At 55.5% G+C, this 19,109-nt stretch overlaps 1 protein-coding gene across 1 annotated transcript; it reads left to right on the top strand.

Annotated features, from left to right (window-relative positions):
• Nucleotides 1–287: 287 nt before the first annotated feature.
• LOC133473717 (basic proline-rich protein-like) lies at nt 288–2,337 on the top strand (the record flags this gene model as incomplete). Its single annotated transcript, XM_061765338.1, is given in 4 exon segments — nt 288–1,091; nt 1,094–1,252; nt 1,254–1,724; nt 1,726–2,337. Coding segments are annotated over 4 exon segments (2,046 nt in total), but the record flags the coding sequence as incomplete, so codon positions are not given.
• Nucleotides 2,338–19,109: the final 16,772 nt, after the last annotated feature.

The raw sequence follows: 19,109 nt of genomic DNA, 5'->3' as shown, positions 1-19,109 counted from the left end.
TACTTTTGAGCTAGTGGGCTAAGATTTGAAACAAACGATCGGTGGGAATCCAGCTTTCAGGCGGAGGCCTCTTCCAAGCCTCTCGGAGGTCGTGGGGCCGAACGGCGATCGTCAAAGCTCTCGGTTTCGCTCCAGTAGTAGGCCTTTGACAAAATTGTAACATGACGACCTATGTGATTTTGGCAGGACTTTTTAGCGCTTCCTTTTGAGCTAGTGGGCTAAGATTTGAAACAAACGATCGGTGGGAATCCAGCTTTCAGGGGAGGCCTCTTCCAAGCCTCTCGGAGGTCGTGGGGCCGCCGACGACCCGCCCCGCACGACGCGCGCGCGCGACGACCCCGCACGCGCCCGCCCCCCGCGCCGACCCCGCCCCGCCGTACGCGCGAACCCCCGCGCCCCCCCGCCCCCGACCCCCGACGCGCGACCGAACCCCCCGCCCCGCGCCACCCGACCCGCCGACCCCCGCCGCCCGCGACCCCGCCCCCGCCCCCGACCCCCCGACCCGCCGCCCCCCCCCGCCCCGCGCCGACGACCCCGCCCCCGACCACCCCGCCCCCCCCCCCGCCCCGAACCCCGACCCCGCCCCCCGACCCGCGCCGACGCCCCCGACCCCCCCGCGCCCCGCCCCCGACCCCGCCGACCCCCCGACACGACTCCCCGACGACCCGCCCCCGCCCCCGCCCCGCCCCCCCACCCGACCCCCCGACGCCACCCCCCCGCGCCCGCCCGCGCGCGCCCCCGCGACCGCCCCGCCCGACGCCCCCGCCCGCCCCCGACCCCGCGCCCGAACCCCCGACGCCCCGCCCCCCCCCCCTCCCCCCCCCCCCCCGCCCCCCCCCCCCCCGCCCCCCCCCCCCGCCCCGCCCCCCCCCCCCCCCCCCCCCCCCGCCCCCCCCCCCGCCCCCCCCCCCCCCCCGCCCCCCCCCCCGCCCCCCCCCCCCCCCCCCCCCCCCGCCCGCCCCCCCCCCCCGCCCCCCGCCCGCCCCCCCCCCCCCCCGCCCGCCCCCCCCCGCCCCCCCCCCCCCCCCCCGCCCCCCCCGCCCGCCCCCCCCCCCCCCCCCCCCCCCCCCCCGCCCCCCCCCCCCCCCCCGCCCCCCCCCCCCCCCCCCCCCCCCCGCCCCCCCCCCCCCCCCCCCCCCCGCCCCCCCCCCCCCCCCCGCCCCCCCCCCCCCCGCCCGCCCCCCCCCCCCCCCGCCCCCCGCCCCCCCCCCCCCCCCCCCCCCCGCCGCCCCCCCCCCCCCCGCCCCCCCGCCCCCCCCCCCCCCCCGCCCCCCCCCCCCCCCCCCCCGCCCCCCCCCCCCCCCCGCCCCCCCCCCCCCCCGCCCCCCCCCCCCCCCCCGCCCCCCCCCCCCCCGCCCCCCCCCCCCCCCCCCCGCCCCCCCCCCCCCCCCCGCCCCCCCCCCCCCCCCCCCCCCCCCCCCCCCGCCCCCCCCCCCCCCCCCGCCCGCCCGCCCCCCCCCCCCGCCCCCCCCCCGCCCCCCCCCCCCCGCCCCCCCCCCCCCCCCCCCCCGCCCCCCCCCCCGCCCCCCCCCCCCCCCCGCCCCCCCCCCCCCCCGCCCCCGCCCCCCCCCCCCGCCCCCCCCCCCCCCCGCCCCCCCCCCCCCCCCGCCCCCCCCCCCCCCCCCCCCCCCCGCCCCCCCCCCCCCCCCCCCCCCCCCCCCCCCCCCGCCCCGCCCCCCCCCCCCCCCCCCCCGCCCCCCCCCCGCCCGCCCCCCCCCCCCCGCCCCCCCCCCCCCGCCCCCCCCCCCGCCCCCCCCCCCCCCGCCCCCCCCCCCCCCGCCCCCCCCCCCCCCCCCCGCCCCCCCCCCCCCCCCCCCCCCCGCCCCCCCCCCCCCCCCCGCCCCCCCCCCCCCCCCCCCCCCCCCCCCCCCGCCCCCCCCCCCCCCCGCCCCCCCCCCCCCCCCGCCCCCCCGCCCCCCCCCCCCCCCCCGCCCCCCCCCCCCCCCCCCCCCGCCCCCCCCCCCCCCCCCCGCCCCCCCCCCGCCCCCCCCCCCCCCCCCGCCCCCCCCCCCCCCCCCCCCCCGCCCCCCCCCCGCCCCCCCCCCCCCCCCCCCCCCCCCGCCCCCCCCCCCCCCCCCCCCCCGCCCCCCCCCGCCCCCCCCCCCGCCCCCCCCCCCCCCCCCCCCCCCGCCCCCCCCCCCCCCCCCCGCCCCCCCCCCCCGCCCCCCCCCCCCCCCCCCCCCCCCCCCCCCCGCCCCCCCCCCCCCGCCCCCCCCCCGCCCCCCGCCCCCCCCCCCCCCCCCGCCCCCCCCCCCCCCCGCCCCCGCCCCCCCCCCGCCCCCCCCCCCCCCCCCCCCCCCCCCCGCCCCCCCCCCCCGCCCGACCCCCCCGACCCCCCCCCCCCGCCCCGACCCGAACCCCCCCCCCCCCCCCCTCCGCCCCGACCATCCGCCCCCCCGCCCCCGACAGCCCCGCCGAACGGCCGAGCCGTCAAAGCACTCGGTTTGCTCCAGTAGTAGGCCTTTGACTAATTGTAACATGACGACCGATGTGATTTTGGCAGGACTTTTTAGCGCTTACTTTTGAGCTAGTGGCGCTAAGATTTGAAACAAACGATCGGTGGAATCCAGCTTTCAGGGGAGGCCCTCTTCCAAGCCTCTCGGAGGTCGTGGGGCCGAACGGCGAGCGTCAAAGCACTCGGTTTCGCTCCAGTAGTAGGCCTCTTGACTAAATTGTAACATGGACGACCTATGTGATTTTGGCAGGGACTTTTTAGCGCTTCCTTTTGAGCTAGTGGGCTAAGATTTGAAACAAACGATCGGTGGGAAACCAGCTTTCAGGGGAGGCCTCTTCCAAGCCTCTCGGAGGTCGTGGGGCCGAACGGAGCGATCAACAAGCACTCGGTTTCGCTCCAGTAGTAGGCCTTTGACAAAATTGTAACATGACGACCTATGTGATTTTGGCAGGACTTTGTAGCGCTTCCTTTTGAGCTAGTGGGCTAAGATTTGAAACAAACGATCGGTGGGAATCCAGCTTTCAGGGGAGGCTCTTCCAAGCCTCTCGGAGGTCGTGGGGCCGAACAGGCGAGGTCAAAGCTCTCGGTTTCGCTCCAGTAGTAGGCCTTTGACTAAATTGTAACATGACGACCGATGTGATTTTGGCAGGACCTTTTTAGCGCTTACTTTTGAGCTAGTGGGCTAAGATTTGAAACAAACGATCGGTGGGAATCCAGCTTTCAGGGCGAGGCCTCTTCCAAGCTCTCGGAGGTCGTGGGGCCGAACGGCGATCGTCAAAGCTCTCGGTTTCGCTCCAGTAGTAGGCCTTTGACTAAATTGTAACATGACGACCGATGTGATTTTGGCAGGACTTTTTAGCGCTTCCTTTGAGCTAGTGGGCTAAGATTTGAAACAAACGATTCGGTGGAATCCAGCTTTCAGGGGAGGCCTCTTCCAAGCCTCTCGGAGGTCGTGGGGCCGAACGGCGAGCGTCAAAGCTCTCAGGTTTCGCTCCAGTAGTAGGCCTTTGACAAAATTGTAACATGACGACCGTTGTGATTTTGGCAGGACTTTTTAGCGCTTCCTTTTGAGCTAGTGTGCTAAGATTTGAAACAAACGATCGGTGGGAATCCAGCTTTCAGGGGAGGCCTCTTCCAAGCCTCTCGGAGGTCGTGGGGCCGAACGGCGAGCGTCAAAGCTCTCGGTTTCGCTCCAGTAGTAGGCCTTTGACTAAATTGTAACATGACGACCGATGTGATTTTGGCAGGACTTTTTAGCGCTTACTTTTGAGCTAGTGGGCTAAGATTTGAAACAAACGATCGGTGGGAATCCAGCTTTCAGGGGAGGGCCTCTTCCAAGCCTCTCGGAGGTCGTGGGGCCGAACGGCGAGCGTCAAAGCACTCGGTTTTGCTCCAGTAGTAGGCCTTTGACTAATTGTAACATGACGACCGATGTGATTTTGGCAGGACTTTGTAGCGCTTACTTTTGAGCTAGTGCGCTAAGATTTGAAACAAACGATCGGTGGGGAATCCAGCTTTCAGGGGAGGCCTCTTCCAAGCCTCTCGGAGGTTGTGGGGCCGAACGGCGAGCGTCAAAGCACTCGGTTTGCTCCAGTAGTAGGCCTTTGACTAAATTGTAACATGACGACCTTTGTGATTTTGGCAGGACTTTTTAGCGCTTCCTTTTTAGCTAGTGTGCTAAGATTTGAAACAAACGATCGGTGGGCATCCAGCTTTCAGGGGAGCCCTCTTCCAAGCCTCTCGGAGGTCGTGGGGCCGAACGGCGAGCGTCAAAGCACTCTGTTTCGCTCAGTAGTAGGACTTTGACTAAATTGTAACATGACGACCGATGTGATTTTGGCAGGACTTTTTTAGCGCTGACTTTTGAGCTAGTGGGCTAAGATTTGAATCAAATGATCGGTGGGAATCCAGCTTTCAGGCGAGACCTCTTCCAAGCCTCTCGGAGGTCGTGGGGCCGAACGGCGATCGTCAAAGCTCTCGGTTTCGCTCCAGTAGTAGGCCTTTGACAAAATTGTAACATGACGACCTATGTGATTTTGGCAGACTTTTTAGCGCTTCCTTTTTAGCTAGTGTGCCAAGATTTGAAACAAACGATCGGTGGGAATCCAGCTTTCAGGGGAGGCCTCTTCCAAGCCTCTCGGAGGTCGTGGGGCCGAACGGCGATCTACAACGCTCTCGGTTTCGCTCCAGTATTAGGCCTTTGACAAAATTGTAACATGACGACCTATGTGATTTTGACAGGACTTTGTAGCGCTTTCCTTTGAGCTAGTGGCTAAGATTTGAAGCAAACGATAGGTGGGAAACCAGCTTTCAGGGAGGGCTCTTCCAAGCCTCTCGGAGGTTGTGGGGCCGAACGGCGAGCGTCAAAGCTCTCGGTTTTGCTCAGTAGTAGGCCTTTGACTAAATTGTAACATGACGACCGTTTGTGATTTTGGCAGGACTTTTTAGCGCTTACTTTTGAGCTAGTGTGCTAAGATTTGAAACAAACAATCGGTGGGAATCCAGCTTTAAGGGGAGGCCTCTTCCAAGCCTCTCGGAGGTCGTGGGGCCGAACGGCGAGCGTCAAAGCTCTCAGTTTCGCTCCAGTAGTAGGCCTTTGACAAAATTGTAATATGACGACCGATGTGATTTTGGCAGGACTTTTTAGCGCTTCCTTTTGAGCTAGTGTGCTAAGATTTGAAACAAACGATCGGTGGGAATCCAGCTTTCAGGGGAGGCCCTCTTCCAAGCCTCTCGGAGGTCGTGGGGCCGAACGGCGAGCGTCAAAGCTCTCGGTTTCGCTCCAGTAGTAGGCCTTTGACTAAATTGTAACATGACGACCTATGTGATTTTGGCAGGACTTTGTAGCGCTTCCTTTTGAGCTAGTGGGCTAAGATTTGAAACAAACGATCGGTGGGAATCCAGCTTTCAGGGGAGGCTCTTCCAAGCCTATCGAGGTCGTGGGGCCGAACAGCGAGCTGTAAAGCTCACGGTTTCGCTCCAGTAGTAGGCCTTTGACTAAATTGTAACATGACGACCGATGTGATTTTGGCAGGACTTTTTAGCGCTTACTTTTGAGCTAGTGGGCTAAGATTTGAAACAAAACGATCGGTGGGAATCCAGCTTTCAGGGAGGCCTCTTCCAAGCCTCTCGGAGGTCGTGGGGCCGAACGGCGAGCGTCAAAGCCTCTCGGTTTCGCTCCAGTAGTAGGCCTTTGACTAAATTGTAACATGACGACCGATGTGATTTTGGCAGGACTTTTTAGCGCTTCCTTTTGAGCTAGTGTGCTAAGATTTGAAACAAACGATCGGTGGGAATCCAGCTTTCAGGGGAGGCCTCTTCCAAGCCTCTCGGAGGTCGTGGGGCCGAACGGCGAGCGTCAAAGCTCTCAGTTTCGCTCCAGTAGTAGGCCTTTGACAAAATTGTAACATGACGACCGTTGTGATTTTGGCAGGACTTTTTTAGCGCTTCCTTTTGAGCTAGTGTGCTAAGATTTGAAAACAAACGATCGGTGGGAATCCAGCTTTCAGGGGAGCCTCTTCCAAGCCTCTCGAGGTCGTGGGCCGAACGGCGAGCGTCAAAGCTCTCTGTTTCGCTCCAGTAGTAGGCCTTTGACTAAATTGTAACATGACGACCGATGTGATTTTGGCAGGGACTTTTTAGCGCTTACTTTTGAGCTAGTGGGCTAAGATTTGAATCAAAAGATCGGTGGGAATCCAGCTTTCAGGGAGGCCTCTTCCAAGGCCTCTCGAGGTCGTGGGGCCGAACGGCGAGCGTCAAAGCACTCGGTTTTGCTCCAGTAGTAGGCCTTTGACTAAATTGTAACATGACGACCGATGTGATTTTGGCAAGGACTTTGTAGCGCTTCTTTTGAGCTAGTGCGCTAAGATTTGAAACAAACGATCGGTGGGAATCCAGCTTTCAGGGGAGGCCTCTTCCAAGCCTCTCGGAGGTTGTGGGGCCGAACGGCGAGCGTCAAAGCACTCGGTTTTCCTCCAGTAGTAGGCCTTGACTAAATTGTAACATGACGACCTTTGTGATTTTGGCAGGACTTTTAGCGCTTCCTTTTGAGCTAGTGTGCTAAGATTTGAAACAAACGATCGGTGGGCATCCAGCTTTCAGGGGAGCCCTCTTCCAAGCCTCTCGGAGTCGTGGGGCCGAACGGCGAGCGTCAAAGCACTCTGTTTCGCTCCAGTAGTAGGACTTTGACTAAATTGTAACATGACGACCGATGTGATTTGGCAGGACTTTTAGCGCTTACTTTTGAGCTAGTGGGCTAAGATTTGAATCAAATGATCGGTGGGAATCCAGCTTTCCAGGGAGACCTCTTCCAAGCCTCTCGGAGGTCGTGGGGCCGAACGGCGATCGTCAAAGCTCTCGGTTTCGCTCCAGTAGTAGGCCTTTGACAAAATTGTAACATGACGACCTATGTGATTTTGGCAGGACTTTTTAGCGCTTCCTTTTGAGCTAGTGTGCCAAGATTTGAAACAAACGATCGGTGGGAATCCAGCTTTCAGGGGAGGCCCTCTTCAAGCCTCTCGGAGGTCGTGGGGCCGAACGGCGATCAACAACGCTCTCGGTTTCGCTCCAGTAGTAAGGCCTTTGACAAAATTGTAACATGACGACCTATGTGATTTTGACAGGACTTTGTAGCGCTTCCTTTTGAGCTAGTGGGCTAAGATTTGAAGCAAACGATAGGTGGGAAACCAGCTTTCAGTGGGAGGCCTCTTCCAAGCCTCTCGGAGGTTGTGGGGCCGAACGGCGAGCGTCAAAGCAGTCGGTTTTGCTCCAGTAGTAGGCCTTTGACTAAATTGTACATGACGACCTTTGTGATTTTGGCAGGACTTTTTAGCGCTTACTTTTGAGCTAGTGTGCTAAGATTTGAAACAAACGATCGGTGGGAATCCAGCTTTAAGGGGAGCCTCTTCCAAGCCTCTCGGAGGTCGTGGGGCCGAACGGCGAGCGTCAAAGCTCTCAGTTTCGCTCCAGTAGTAGGCCTTTGACAAAATTGTAATATGACGACTGATGTGATTTTGGCAGGACTTTTAGCGCTTCCTTTTGAGCTAGTGTGCTAAGATTTGAAACAAACGATCGGTGGGAATCCAGCTTTCAGGGGAGCCCTCTTCCCAGCCTCTCGGAGGTTGTGGGGCCGAACGGCGAGCGTCAAAGCTCTCTGTTTCGCTCCAGTAGTAGGCCTTTGACTAAATTGTAACATGACGACCGATGTGATTTTGGCAGGACTTTTAGCGCATACGTTTGAGCTAGTGGGCTCAGATTGAATCAAACGATCGGTGGGAATCCAGCTTTCAGTCGAGGCCTCTTCCAAGCCTATCGGAGGTCGTGGGGCCGAACGGCGAGCGTAAAGCTCACGGTTTCGCTCCAGTAGTAGGCCTTTGACTAAATTGTAACATGACGACCGATGTGATTTTGGCAGGACTTTTAGTGCTTACTTTTGAGCTAGTGGGCTAAGATTTGAAATAAACGATCGGTGGGAATCCAGCTTTCAGGGGAGGGCCTCTTCCAAGCCTCTCCGAGGTCGTGGGGCCGAACGGCGAGCGTCAAAGCACTCGGTTTTGCTTCCATTAGTAGCCCTTTGACTAAATTGTAACATGACGACCTTTGTGATTTTGGCAGGACTTTTTAGCGCTTACTTTTGAGCTAGTGTGCTAAGATTTGAAACAAACGATCGGTGGGAATCCAGCTTTCAGGCGAGGCCTCTTCCAAGGCTCTCGGAGGTCGTGTGGCCGAACGGTGATCGTCAAAGCTCTCGGTTTCGCTCCAGTAGTAGGCCTTTGACTAAATTGTAACATGACGACCGATGTGATTTTGGCAGGACTTTTTAGCGCTTCCTTTTTAGCTAGTGTGCTAAGATTTGAAACAAACGATCGGTGGGAATCCAGCTTTCAGGGGAGGCCTCTTCCAAGCCTCTCGGAGGTCGTGGGCCGAACGGCGAGCGTCAAAGCTCTCAGTTTCGCTCCAGTAGTAGGCCTTTGACAAAATTGTAACATGACGACCGATGTGATTTTGGCAGGAGTTTTTAGCGCTTCCTTTTGAGCTAGTGTGCTAAGATTTGAAACAAACGATCGGTGGGAATCCAGCTTTCAGGCGAGGCCTCTTCCAAGGCTCTCGGAGGTCGTGTGGCCGAACGGCGATCGTCAAAGCTCTCGGTTTCGCTCCAGTAGTAGGCCTTTGACAAAATTGTAACATGACGACCTATGTGATTTTGGCAGGACTTTTAGCGCTTCCTTTTTAGCTAGTGTGCAAGATTTGAAACAAACGATCGGTGGGAAACCAGCTTTCAGGGGAGGCCTCTTCCAAGCCTCTCGGAGGTCGTGGGACCGAACAGCGAGCGTCAAAGCTCTCGGTTTCGCTCCAGTAGTAGGCCTTTGACAAAATTGTAACATGACGACCTATGTGATTTTGACAGGACTTTGTAGCGCTTCCTTTTGAGCTAGTGGGCTAAGATTTGAAGCAAACGATCGGTGGGAATCCAGCTTTCAGCGGAGGGCTCTTCCAAGCCTCTCGGAGGTTGTGGGGCCGAACGGCGAGCGTCAAAGCACTCGGTTTTGCTCCAGTAGTAGGCCTTTGACTAAATTGTAACATGACGACCGATGTGATTTTGGCAGGACTTTTTAGCGCTTACTTTTGAGCTAGTGTGCTAAGATTTGAAACAAACAATCGGTGGGAATCCAGCTTTAAGGGGAGGCCTCTTCCAAGCCTCTCGGAGGTCGTGGTGCCGAACGGCGAGCGTCAAAGCTCTCAGTTTCGCTCCAGTAGTAGGCCTTTGACAAAATTGTAACATGACGACCGATGTGATTTTGGCAGGACTTTTTAGCGCTTCCTTTTGAGCTAGTGTGCTAAGATTTGAAAAAAACGATCGGTGGGAATCCAGCTTTCAGGGGAGCCCTCTTCCAAGCCTCTCGGAGGTTGTGGGGCCCGAACGGCGAGCGTCAAAGCTCTCTGTTTCGCTCCAGTAGTAGGCCTTTGACTAAATTGTAACATGACGACCGATGTGATTTTGGCAGGACTTTTTAGCGCATACGTTTTGAGCTAGTGGGCTAAGATTTGAAACAAACGATTGGTGGGAATCCAGCTTTCAGGCGAGGCCTCTTCCAAGGCTCTCGGAGGTCGTGTGGCCGAATGGCGATCGTCAAAGCTCTCGGTTTCGCTCCAGTAGTAGGCCTTTGACTAAATTGTAACATGACGACCGATGTGATTTTGGCAGGACTTTTTAGCGCTTCCTTTTGAGCTAGTGTGCTAAGATTTGATACAAAGGATAGGTGGGAATCCAGCTTTCAGGGGAGGCCTCTTCCAAGCCTCTCGGAGGTCGTGGGGCCGAACGGCGAGCGTCAAAGCTCTCGGTTTCGCACCAGTAGTAGGCCTTTGACTAAATTGTAACATGACGACCGATGTGATTTGGCAGGACTTTGTAGCGCTTACTTTTGAGCTAGTGCGCTAAGATTTGAAACAAACGATCGGTGGGAATCCAGCTTTCAGGGGAGGCCTCTTCCAAGCCTCTCGGAGGTTGTGGGGCCGAACGGCGAGCGTCAAAGCACTCGGTTTCGCTCCAGTTGTAGGCCTTTGACTAAATTGTAACATGACGACCTTTGTGATTTTGGCAGGACTTTTTAGCGCTTCCTTTTTAGCTAGTGTGCTAAGATTTGAAACAAACGATCGGTGGGAAACCAGCTTTCAGGGGAGGCCCTCTTCCAAGCCTCTCGGAGGTCGTGGGGCCGAACGGCGATCAACAACGCTCTCGGTTTCGCTCCAGTAGTAGGCCTTTGACAAATTGTAACATGACGACCTATGTGATTTTGACAGGACTTTGTAGCGCTTCCTTTTGAGCTAGTGGGCTAAGATTTGAAGCAAACGATCGGTGGGAATCCAGCTTTCAGGGGAGGCCTCTTCCAAGCCTATCGGAGGTCGTGGGGCCGAACAGGCGAGTGTAAAGCTCACGGTTTCGCTCCAGTAGTAGGCCTTTGACTAAATTGTAGCATGACGACCGATGTGATTTTGGCAGGACTTTTTAGCGCTTGCTTGTGAGCTAGTGGGCTAAGATTTGAAACAAACGATCGGTGGGAATCCAGCTTTCAGGCGAGGCCTCTTCCAAGCTCTCGGAGGTCGTGTGGCCGAACGGCGATCGTCAAAGCTCTCGTTTCGCTCCAGTAGTAGGCCTTTGACTAAATTGTAACATGACGACCGATGTGATTTTGGCAGGACTTTTTAGCGCTTCCTTTTTAGCTAGTGTGCTAAGATTTGAAACAAACGATCGGTGGGAATCCAGCTTTCAGGGGAGGCCTCTTCAAGCCTCTCGGAGGTCGTGGGGCCGAACGGCGAGCGTCAAAGCTCTCGTTTCGCTCCAGTAGTAGGCCTTTGACAAAATTGTAACATGACGACCGTTGTGATTTTGGCAGGAGTTTTTAGCGCTTCCTTTTTAGCTAGTGTGCTAAGATTTGAAACAAACGATCGGTGGGAATCCAGCTTTCAGGGGAGGCCTCTTCCAAGCCTCTCGGAGGTCGTGGGGCCGAACGGCGAGCGTCAAAGCACTCTGTTTCGCTCCAGTAGTAGGACTTTGACTAAATTGTAACATGACGACCGATGTGATTTTGGCAGGACTTTTTAGCGCTTACTTTTGAGCTAGTGGGCTAAGATTTGAATCAAATGATCGGTGGGAATCCAGCTTTCAGGCGAGACCTCTTCCAAGCCTCTCGGAGGTCGTGGGGCCGAACGGCGATCGTCAAAGCTCTCGGTTTCGCTCCAGTAGTAGGCCTTTGACAAAATTGTAACATGACGACCTATGTGATTTTGGCAGGACTTTTTAGCGCTTCCTTTTTAGCTAGTGTGCCAAGATTTGAAACAAACGATCGGTGGGAATCCAGCTTTCAGGGGAGGCCTCTTCCAAGCCTCTCGGAGGTCGTGGGGCCGAACGGCGATCAACAACGCTCTCGGTTTCGCTCCAGTAATAGGCCTTTGACAAAATTGTAACATGACGACCTATGTGATTTTGACAGGACTTTGTAGCGCTTCCTTTTGAGCTAGTGGGCTAAGATTTGAAGCAAACGATAGGTGGGAAACCAGCTTTCAGTGGAGGGCTCTTCCAAGCCTCTCGGAGGTTGTGGGGCCGAACGGCGAGCGTCAAAGCAGTCGGTTTGCTCCAGTAGTAGGCCTTTGACTAAATTGTAACATGACGACCTTGTGATTTTGGCAGGACTTTTTAGCGCTTACTTTTGAGCTAGTGTGCTAAGATTTGAAACAAACGATCGGTGGGAATCCAGCTTTAAGGGGAGGCCTCTTCCAAGCCTCTCGGAGGTCGTGGGGCCGAACGGCGAGCGTCAAAGCTCTCAGTTTCGCTCCAGTAGTAGGCCTTTGACAAAATTGTAATATGACGACTGATGTGATTTTGGCAGGACTTTTTAGCGCTTCCTTTTGAGCTAGTGTGCTAAGATTTGAAACAAACGATCGGTGGGAATCCAGCTTTCAGGGGAGCCCTCTTCCCAGCCTCTCGGAGGTTGTGGGGCCGAACGGCGAGCGTCAAAGCTCTCTGTTTCGCTCCAGTAGTAGGCCTTTGACTAAATTGTAACATGACGACCGATGTGATTTTGGCAGGACTTTTTAGCGCATACGTTTGAGCTAGTGGGCTCAGATTTGAATCAAACGATCGGTGGGAATCCAGCTTTCAGTCGAGGCCTCTTCCAAGCCTATCGGAGGTCGTGGGGCCGAACGGCGAGCGTAAAGCTCACGGTTTCGCTCCAGTAGTAGGCCTTTGACTAAATTGTAACATGACGACCGATGTGATTTTGGCAGGACTTTTTAGTGCTTACTTTTGAGCTAGTGGGCTAAGATTTGAAATAAACGATCGGTGGGAATCCAGCTTTCAGGGGAGGCCTCTTCCAAGCCTCTCGGAGGTCGTGGGGCCGAACGGCGAGCGTCAAAGCACTCGGTTTTGCTCCATTAGTAGCCCTTTGACTAAATTGTAACATGACGACCTTTGTGATTTTGGCAGGACTTTTTAGCGCTTACTTTTGAGCTAGTGTGCTAAGATTTGAAACAAACGATCGGTGGGAATCCAGCTTTCAGGCGAGGCCTCTTCCAAGGCTCTCGGAGGTCGTGTGGCCGAACGGCGATCGTCAAAGCTCTCGGTTTCGCTCCAGTAGTAGGCCTTTGACTAAATTGTAACATGACGACCGATGTGATTTTGGCAGGACTTTTTAGCGCTTCCTTTTTAGCTAGTGTGCGAAGATTTGAAACAAACGATCGGTGGGAATCCAGCTTTCAGGGGAGGCCTCTTCCAAGCCTCTCGGAGGTCGTGGGGCCGAACGGCGAGCGTCAAAGCTCTCAGTTTCGCTCCAGTAGTAGGCCTTTGACAAAATTGTAACATGACGACCGATGTGATTTTGGCAGGAGTTTTTTAGCGCTTCCTTTTGAGCTAGTGTGCTAAGATTTGAAACAAACGATCGGTGGGAATCCAGCTTTCAGGCGAGGCCTCTTCCAAGCCTCTCGGAGGTCGTGGGGCCGAACGGCGATCGTCAAAGCTCTCGGTTTCGCTCCAGTAGTAGGCCTTTGACAAAATTGTAACATGACGACCTATGTGATTTTGGCAGGACTTTTTAGCGCTTCCTTTTTAGCTAGTGTGCCAAGATTTGAAACAAACGATCGGTGGGAAACCAGCTTTCAGGGGAGGCCTCTTCCAAGCCTCTCGGAGGTCGTGGGACCGAACAGCGAGCGTCAAAGCTCTCGGTTTCGCTCCAGTAGTAGGCCTTTGACAAAATTGTAACATGACGACCTATGTGATTTTGACAGGACTTTGTAGCGCTTCCTTTTGAGCTAGTGGGCTAAGATTTGAAGCAAACGATCGGTGGGAATCCAGCTTTCAGCGGAGGGCTCTTCCAAGCCTCTCGGAGGTTGTGGGGCCGAACGGCGAGCGTCAAAGCACTCGGTTTTGCTCCAGTAGTAGGCCTTTGACTAAATTGTAACATGACGACCTTTGTGATTTTGGCAGGACTTTTTAGCGCTTACTTTTGAGCTAGTGTGCTAAGATTTGAAACAAACGATCGGTGGGAATCCAGCTTTAAGGGGAGGCCTCTTCCAAGCCTCTCGGAGGTCGTGTTGCCGAACGGCGAGCGTCAAAGCTCTCAGTTTCGCTCCAGTAGTAGGCCTTTGACAAAATTGTAACATGACGACCGATGTGATTTTGGCAGGACTTTTTAGCGCTTCCTTTTGAGCTAGTGTGCTAAGATTTGAAAAAAACGATCGGTGGGAATCCAGCTTTCAGGGGAGCCCTCTTCCAAGCCTCTCGGAGGTTGTGGGCCCGAACGGCGAGCGTCAAAGCTCTCTGTTTCGCTCCAGTAGTAGGCCTTTGACTAAATTGTAACATGACGACCGATGTGATTTTGGCAGGACTTTTTAGCGCATACGTTTGAGCTAGTGGGCTAAGATTTGAAACAAACGATTGGTGGGAATCCAGCTTTCAGGCGAGGCCTCTTCCAAGGCTCTCGGAGGTCGTGTGGCCGAATGGCGATCGTCAAAGCTCTCGGTTTCGCTCCAGTAGTAGGCCTTTGACTAAATTGTAACATGACGACCGATGTGATTTTGGCAGGACTTTTTAGCGCTTCCTTTTTAGCTAGTGTGCTAAGATTTGAAACAAAGGATCGGTGGGAATCCAGCTTTCAGGGGAGGCCTCTTCCAAGCCTCTCGGAGGTCGTGGGGCCGAACGGCGAGCGTCAAAGCACTCGGTTTTGCTCCAGTAGTAGGCCTTTGACTAAATTGTAACATGACGACCGATGTGATTTTGGCAGGACTTTGTAGCGCTTACTTTTGAGCTAGTGCGCTAAGATTTGAAACAAACGATCGGTGGGAATCCAGCTTTCAGGGGAGGCCTCTTCCAAGCCTCTCGGAGGTTGTGGGGCCGAACGGCGAGCGTCAAAGCACTCGGTTTTCTCCAGTAGTAGGCCTTTGACTAAATTGTAACATGACGACCTTTGTGATTTTGGCAGGACTTTTTAGCGCTTCCTTTTTAGCTAGTGTGCTAAGATTTGAAACAAACGATCGGTGGGAAACCAGCTTTCAGGGGAGGCCTCTTCCAAGCCTCTCGGAGGTCGTGGGGCCGAACGGCGATCAACAACGCTCTCGGTTTCGCTCCAGTAGTAGGCCTTTGACAAAATTGTAACATGACGACCTATGTGATTTTGACAGGACTTTGTAGCGCTTCCTTTTGAGCTAGTGGGCTAAGATTTGAAGCAAACGATCGGTGGGAATCCAGCTTTCAGGGGAGGGCTCTTCCAAGCCTATCGGAGGTCGTGGGGCCGAACAGCGAGTGTAAAGCTCACGGTTTCGCTCCAGTAGTAGGCCTTTGACTAAATTGTAGCATGACGACCGATGTGATTTTGGCAGGACCTTTTAGCGCTTACTTTTGAGCTAGTGGGCTAAGATTTGAAACAAACGATCGGTGGGAATCCAGCTTTCAGGCGAGGCCTCTTCCAAGGGTCTCGGAGGTCGTGTGGCCGAACGGCGATCGTCAAAGCTCTCTGTTTCGCTCCAGTAGTAGGCCTTTGACTAAATTGTAACATGACGACCGATGTGATTTTGGCAGGACTTTTTAGCGCTTCCTTTTTAGCTAGTGTGCTAAGATTTGAAACAAACGATCGGTGGGAATCCAGCTTTCAGGGGAGGCCTCTTCCAAGCCTCTCGGAGGTCGTGGGGCCGAACGGCGAGCGTCAAAGCTCTCAGTTTCGCTCCAGTAGTAGGCCTTTGACAAAATTGTAACATGACGACCGTTGTGATTTTGGCAGGAGTTTTTAGCGCTTCCTTTTGAGCTAGTGTGCTAAGATTTGAAACAAACGATCGGTGGGAATCCAGCTTTCAGGGGAGCCCTCTTCCAAGCCTCTCGGAGGTCGTGGGGCCGAACGGCGAGCGTCAAAGCTCTCTGTTTCGCTCCAGTAGTAGGCCTTTGACTAAATTGTAACATGACGACCGATGTGATTTTGGCAGGACTTTTTAGCGCTTACTTTTGAGCTAGTGGGCTAAGATTTGAATCAAAAGATCGGTGGGAATCCAGCTTTCAGGGGAGCCCTCTTCCAAGCCTCTCGGAGGTCGTGGGGCCGAACGGCGAGCGTCAAAGCACTCTGTTTCGCTCCAGTAGTAGGACTTTGACTAAATTGTAACATGACGACCTATGTGATTTTGGCAGGACTTTTTAGCGCTTCCTTTTTAGCTAGTGTGCCAAGATTTGAAACAAACGATCGGTGGGAAACCAGCTTTCAGGGGAGGCCTCTTCCAAGCCTCTCGGAGGTCGTGGGGCCGAACGGCGATCAACAACGCTCTCGGTTTCGCTCCAGTAGTAGGCCTTTGACAAATTGTAACATGACGACCTATGTGATTTTGACAGGACTTTGTAGCGCTTCCTTTTGAGCTAGTGGGCTAAGATTTGAAGCAAACGATCGGTGGGAATCCAGCTTTCAGGGAGGGCTCTTCCAAGCCTATCGGAGGTCGTGGGGCCGAACAGGCGAGTGTAAAGCTCACGGTTTCGCTCCAGTAGTAGGCCTTTGACTAAATTGTAGCATGACGACCGATGTGATTTTGGCAGGACCTTTTAGCGCTTACTTTTGAGCTAGTGGGCTAAGATTTGAAACAAACGATCGGTGGGAATCCAGCTTTCATGCGAGGCCTCTTCCAAGGCTCTCGGAGGTCGTGTGGCCGAACGGCGATCGTCAAAGCTCTCGGTTTCGCTCCAGTAGTAGGCCTTTGACTAAATTGTAACATGACGACCGATGTGATTTTGGCAGGACTTTTTAGCGCTTCCTTTTTAGCTAGTGTGCTAAGATTTGAAACAAACGATCGGTGGGAATCCAGCTTTCAGGGAGGCCTCTTCCAAGCCTCTCTGAGGTCGTGGGGCCGAACGGCGAGCGTCAAAGCTCTCAGTTTCGCTCCAGTAGTAGGCCTTTGACAAAATTGTAACATGACGACCGTTGTGATTTTGGCAGGAGTTTTTAGCGCTTCCTTTTGAGCTAGTGTGCTAAGATTTGAAACAAACGATCGGTGGGAATCCAGCTTTCAGGGAGCCCTCTTCCAAGCCTCTCGGAGGTCGTGGGGCCGAACGGCGAGCGTCAAAGCTCTCTGTTTCGCTCCAGTAGTAGGCCTTTGACTAAATTGTAACATGACGACCGATGTGATTTTGGCAGGACTTTTTAGCGCTTCCTTTTTAGCTAGTGGGCTAAGATTTGAAGCAAACGATCGGTGGGAATCCAGCTTTCAGGGGAGGCCTCTTCCAAGCCTCTCGGAGGTCGTGGGGCCGAACGGCGAGCGTCAAAGCTCTCAGTTTCGCTCCAGTAGTAGGCCTTTGACAAAATTGTAACATGACGACCGTTGTGATTTTGGCAGGAGTTTTTAGCGCTTCCTTTTGAGCTAGTGTGCTAAGATTTGAAACAAACGATCGGTGGGAATCCAGCTTTCAGGGGAGCCCTCTTCCAAGCCTCTCGGAGGTCGTGGGGCCGAACGGCGAGCGTCAAAGCTCTCTGTTTCGCTCCAGTAGTAGGCCTTTGACTAAATTGTAACATGACGACCGATGTGATTTTGGCAGGACTTTTTAGCGCTTACTTTTGAGCTAGTGGGCTAAGATTTGAATCAAAAGATCGGTGGGAATCCAGCTTTCAGGGAGCCCTCTTCCAAGCCTCTCGGAGGTCGTGGGGCCGAACGGCGAGCGTCAAAGCACTCTGTTTCGCTCCAGTAGTAGGACTTTTGACTAAATTGTAAACATGACGGACGATATGTGATTTTGGCAGACTTTTTAGCGCATCCTTTTGAGCTAGTGCGGCTCAGATTTGGAAACAAACGATCGGTGGGAATCCAGCTTCAGGCGAGGCCTCTTCCAAGCCTCTCGGAGGTCGTGGGGCCGAACGGCGATCGTCAAAGCTCACGGTTTATTTCGCTCCAGTAGTAGGCCTTTGACAAAATTGTAACATGACGACCTATGTGATTTTGCAGGACTTTTTAGCGCTTCCTTTTTGAGCTAGTGGGCTAAGATTTGAATCAAACGAGCGGTGGGAATCCAGCTTTCAGGGGAGGGCCTCTTCCAAGCCTCTCGGAGGTCGTGGGGCCCGAAACAGCGAGCGTCAAAGCTCTCGGTTTCGCTCCATTAGTAGGCCTTTGACCTAATTGTAACATGACGACCTATGTGATTTTGGCAGGACTTTTAGCGCTTCCTTTTGTGCTAGTGGGCTAAGATTTGAATCAAACGATCGGTGGAATCCAGCTTTCAGGCGAGCCTCTTCCAAGCTCTCGAGGTCGTGTGGGCGAACGGGCGATCGTCAAAGCTCTCGGTTTCGCTCCAGTAGTAGGCCTTTGACTAAATTGTAACATGACGACCGATGTGATTTTGGCAGGACTTTTTAGCGCTTCCTTTTGAGCTAGTGGGCTAAGATTTGAAACAAACGATCGGTGGGAATCCAGCTTTCAGGGGAGGCCTCTTCCAAGCCTCTCGGAGGTCGTGGGGCCGAACGGCGAGCGTCAAAGCTCTCAGTTTCGCTCCAGTAGTAGGCCTTTGACTAAATTGTAACATGACGACCGATGTGATTTTGGCAGGACTTTTTAGCGCTTCCTTTTGAGCTAGTGGGCTAAGATTTGAAACAAACGATCGGTGGGAATCCAGCTTTCAGGGGAGGCCTCTTCCAAGCCTCTCGGAGGTCGTGGGGCCGAACGGCGAGCGTCAAAGCTCTCTGTTTCGCTCCAGTAGTAGGCCTTTGACTAAATTGTAACATGACGACCGATGTGATTTTGGCAGGACTTTTTAGCGCTTACTTTTGAGCTAGTGGGCTAAGATTTGAAACAAACGATCGGTGGGAATCCAGCTTTCAGGGGAGGCCTCTTCCAAGCCTCTCGGAGGTCGTGGGGCCGAACGGCGAGCGTCAAAGCACTCGGTTTCGCTCCAGTAGTAGGCCTTTGACTAAATTGTAACATGACGACCGATGTGATTTTGGCAGGACTTTTTAGCGCTTACTTTTGAGCTAGTGGGCTAAGATTTGAAACAAACGATCGGTGGGAATCCAGCTTTCAGGGGAGGCCTCTTCCAAGCCTCTCGGAGGTTGTGGGGCCGAACGGCGAGCGTCAAAGCACTCGGTTTCGCTCCAGTAGTAGGCCTTTGACTAAATTGTAACATGACGACCTTTGTGATTTTGGCAGGACTTTTTAGCGCTTCCTTTTGAGCTAGTGGGCTAAGATTTGAAACAAACGATCGGTGGGAATCCAGCTTTCAGGGGAGGCCTCTTCCAAGCCTCTCGGAGGTCGTGGGGCCGAACGGCGAGCGTCAAAGCACTCGGTTTCGCTCCAGTAGTAGGCCTTTGACTAAATTGTAACATGACGACCGATGTGATTTTGGCAGGACTTTTTAGCGCTTACTTTTGAGCTAGTGGGCTAAGATTTGAAACAAACGATCGGTGGGAATCCAGCTTTCAGGGGAGGCCTCTTCCAAGCCTCTCGGAGGTCGTGGGGCCGAACGGCGAGCGTCAAAGCTCTCGGTTTCGCTCCAGTAGTAGGCCTTTGACTAAATTGTAACATGACGACCTATGTGATTTTGGCAGGACTTTTTAGCGCTTCCTTTTGAGCTAGTGGGCTAAGATTTGAAACAAACGATCGGTGGGAATCCAGCTTTCAGGGGAGGCCTCTTCCAAGCCTCTCGGAGGTC

This window comes from Phyllopteryx taeniolatus, unplaced genomic scaffold (genome assembly GCF_024500385.1).
Source record: "Phyllopteryx taeniolatus isolate TA_2022b unplaced genomic scaffold, UOR_Ptae_1.2 contig_37, whole genome shotgun sequence".
Classification (NCBI taxonomy): Eukaryota; Metazoa; Chordata; class Actinopteri; order Syngnathiformes; family Syngnathidae; genus Phyllopteryx; species Phyllopteryx taeniolatus.
This window is presented reverse-complemented; position numbering and strand designations above follow the sequence as displayed.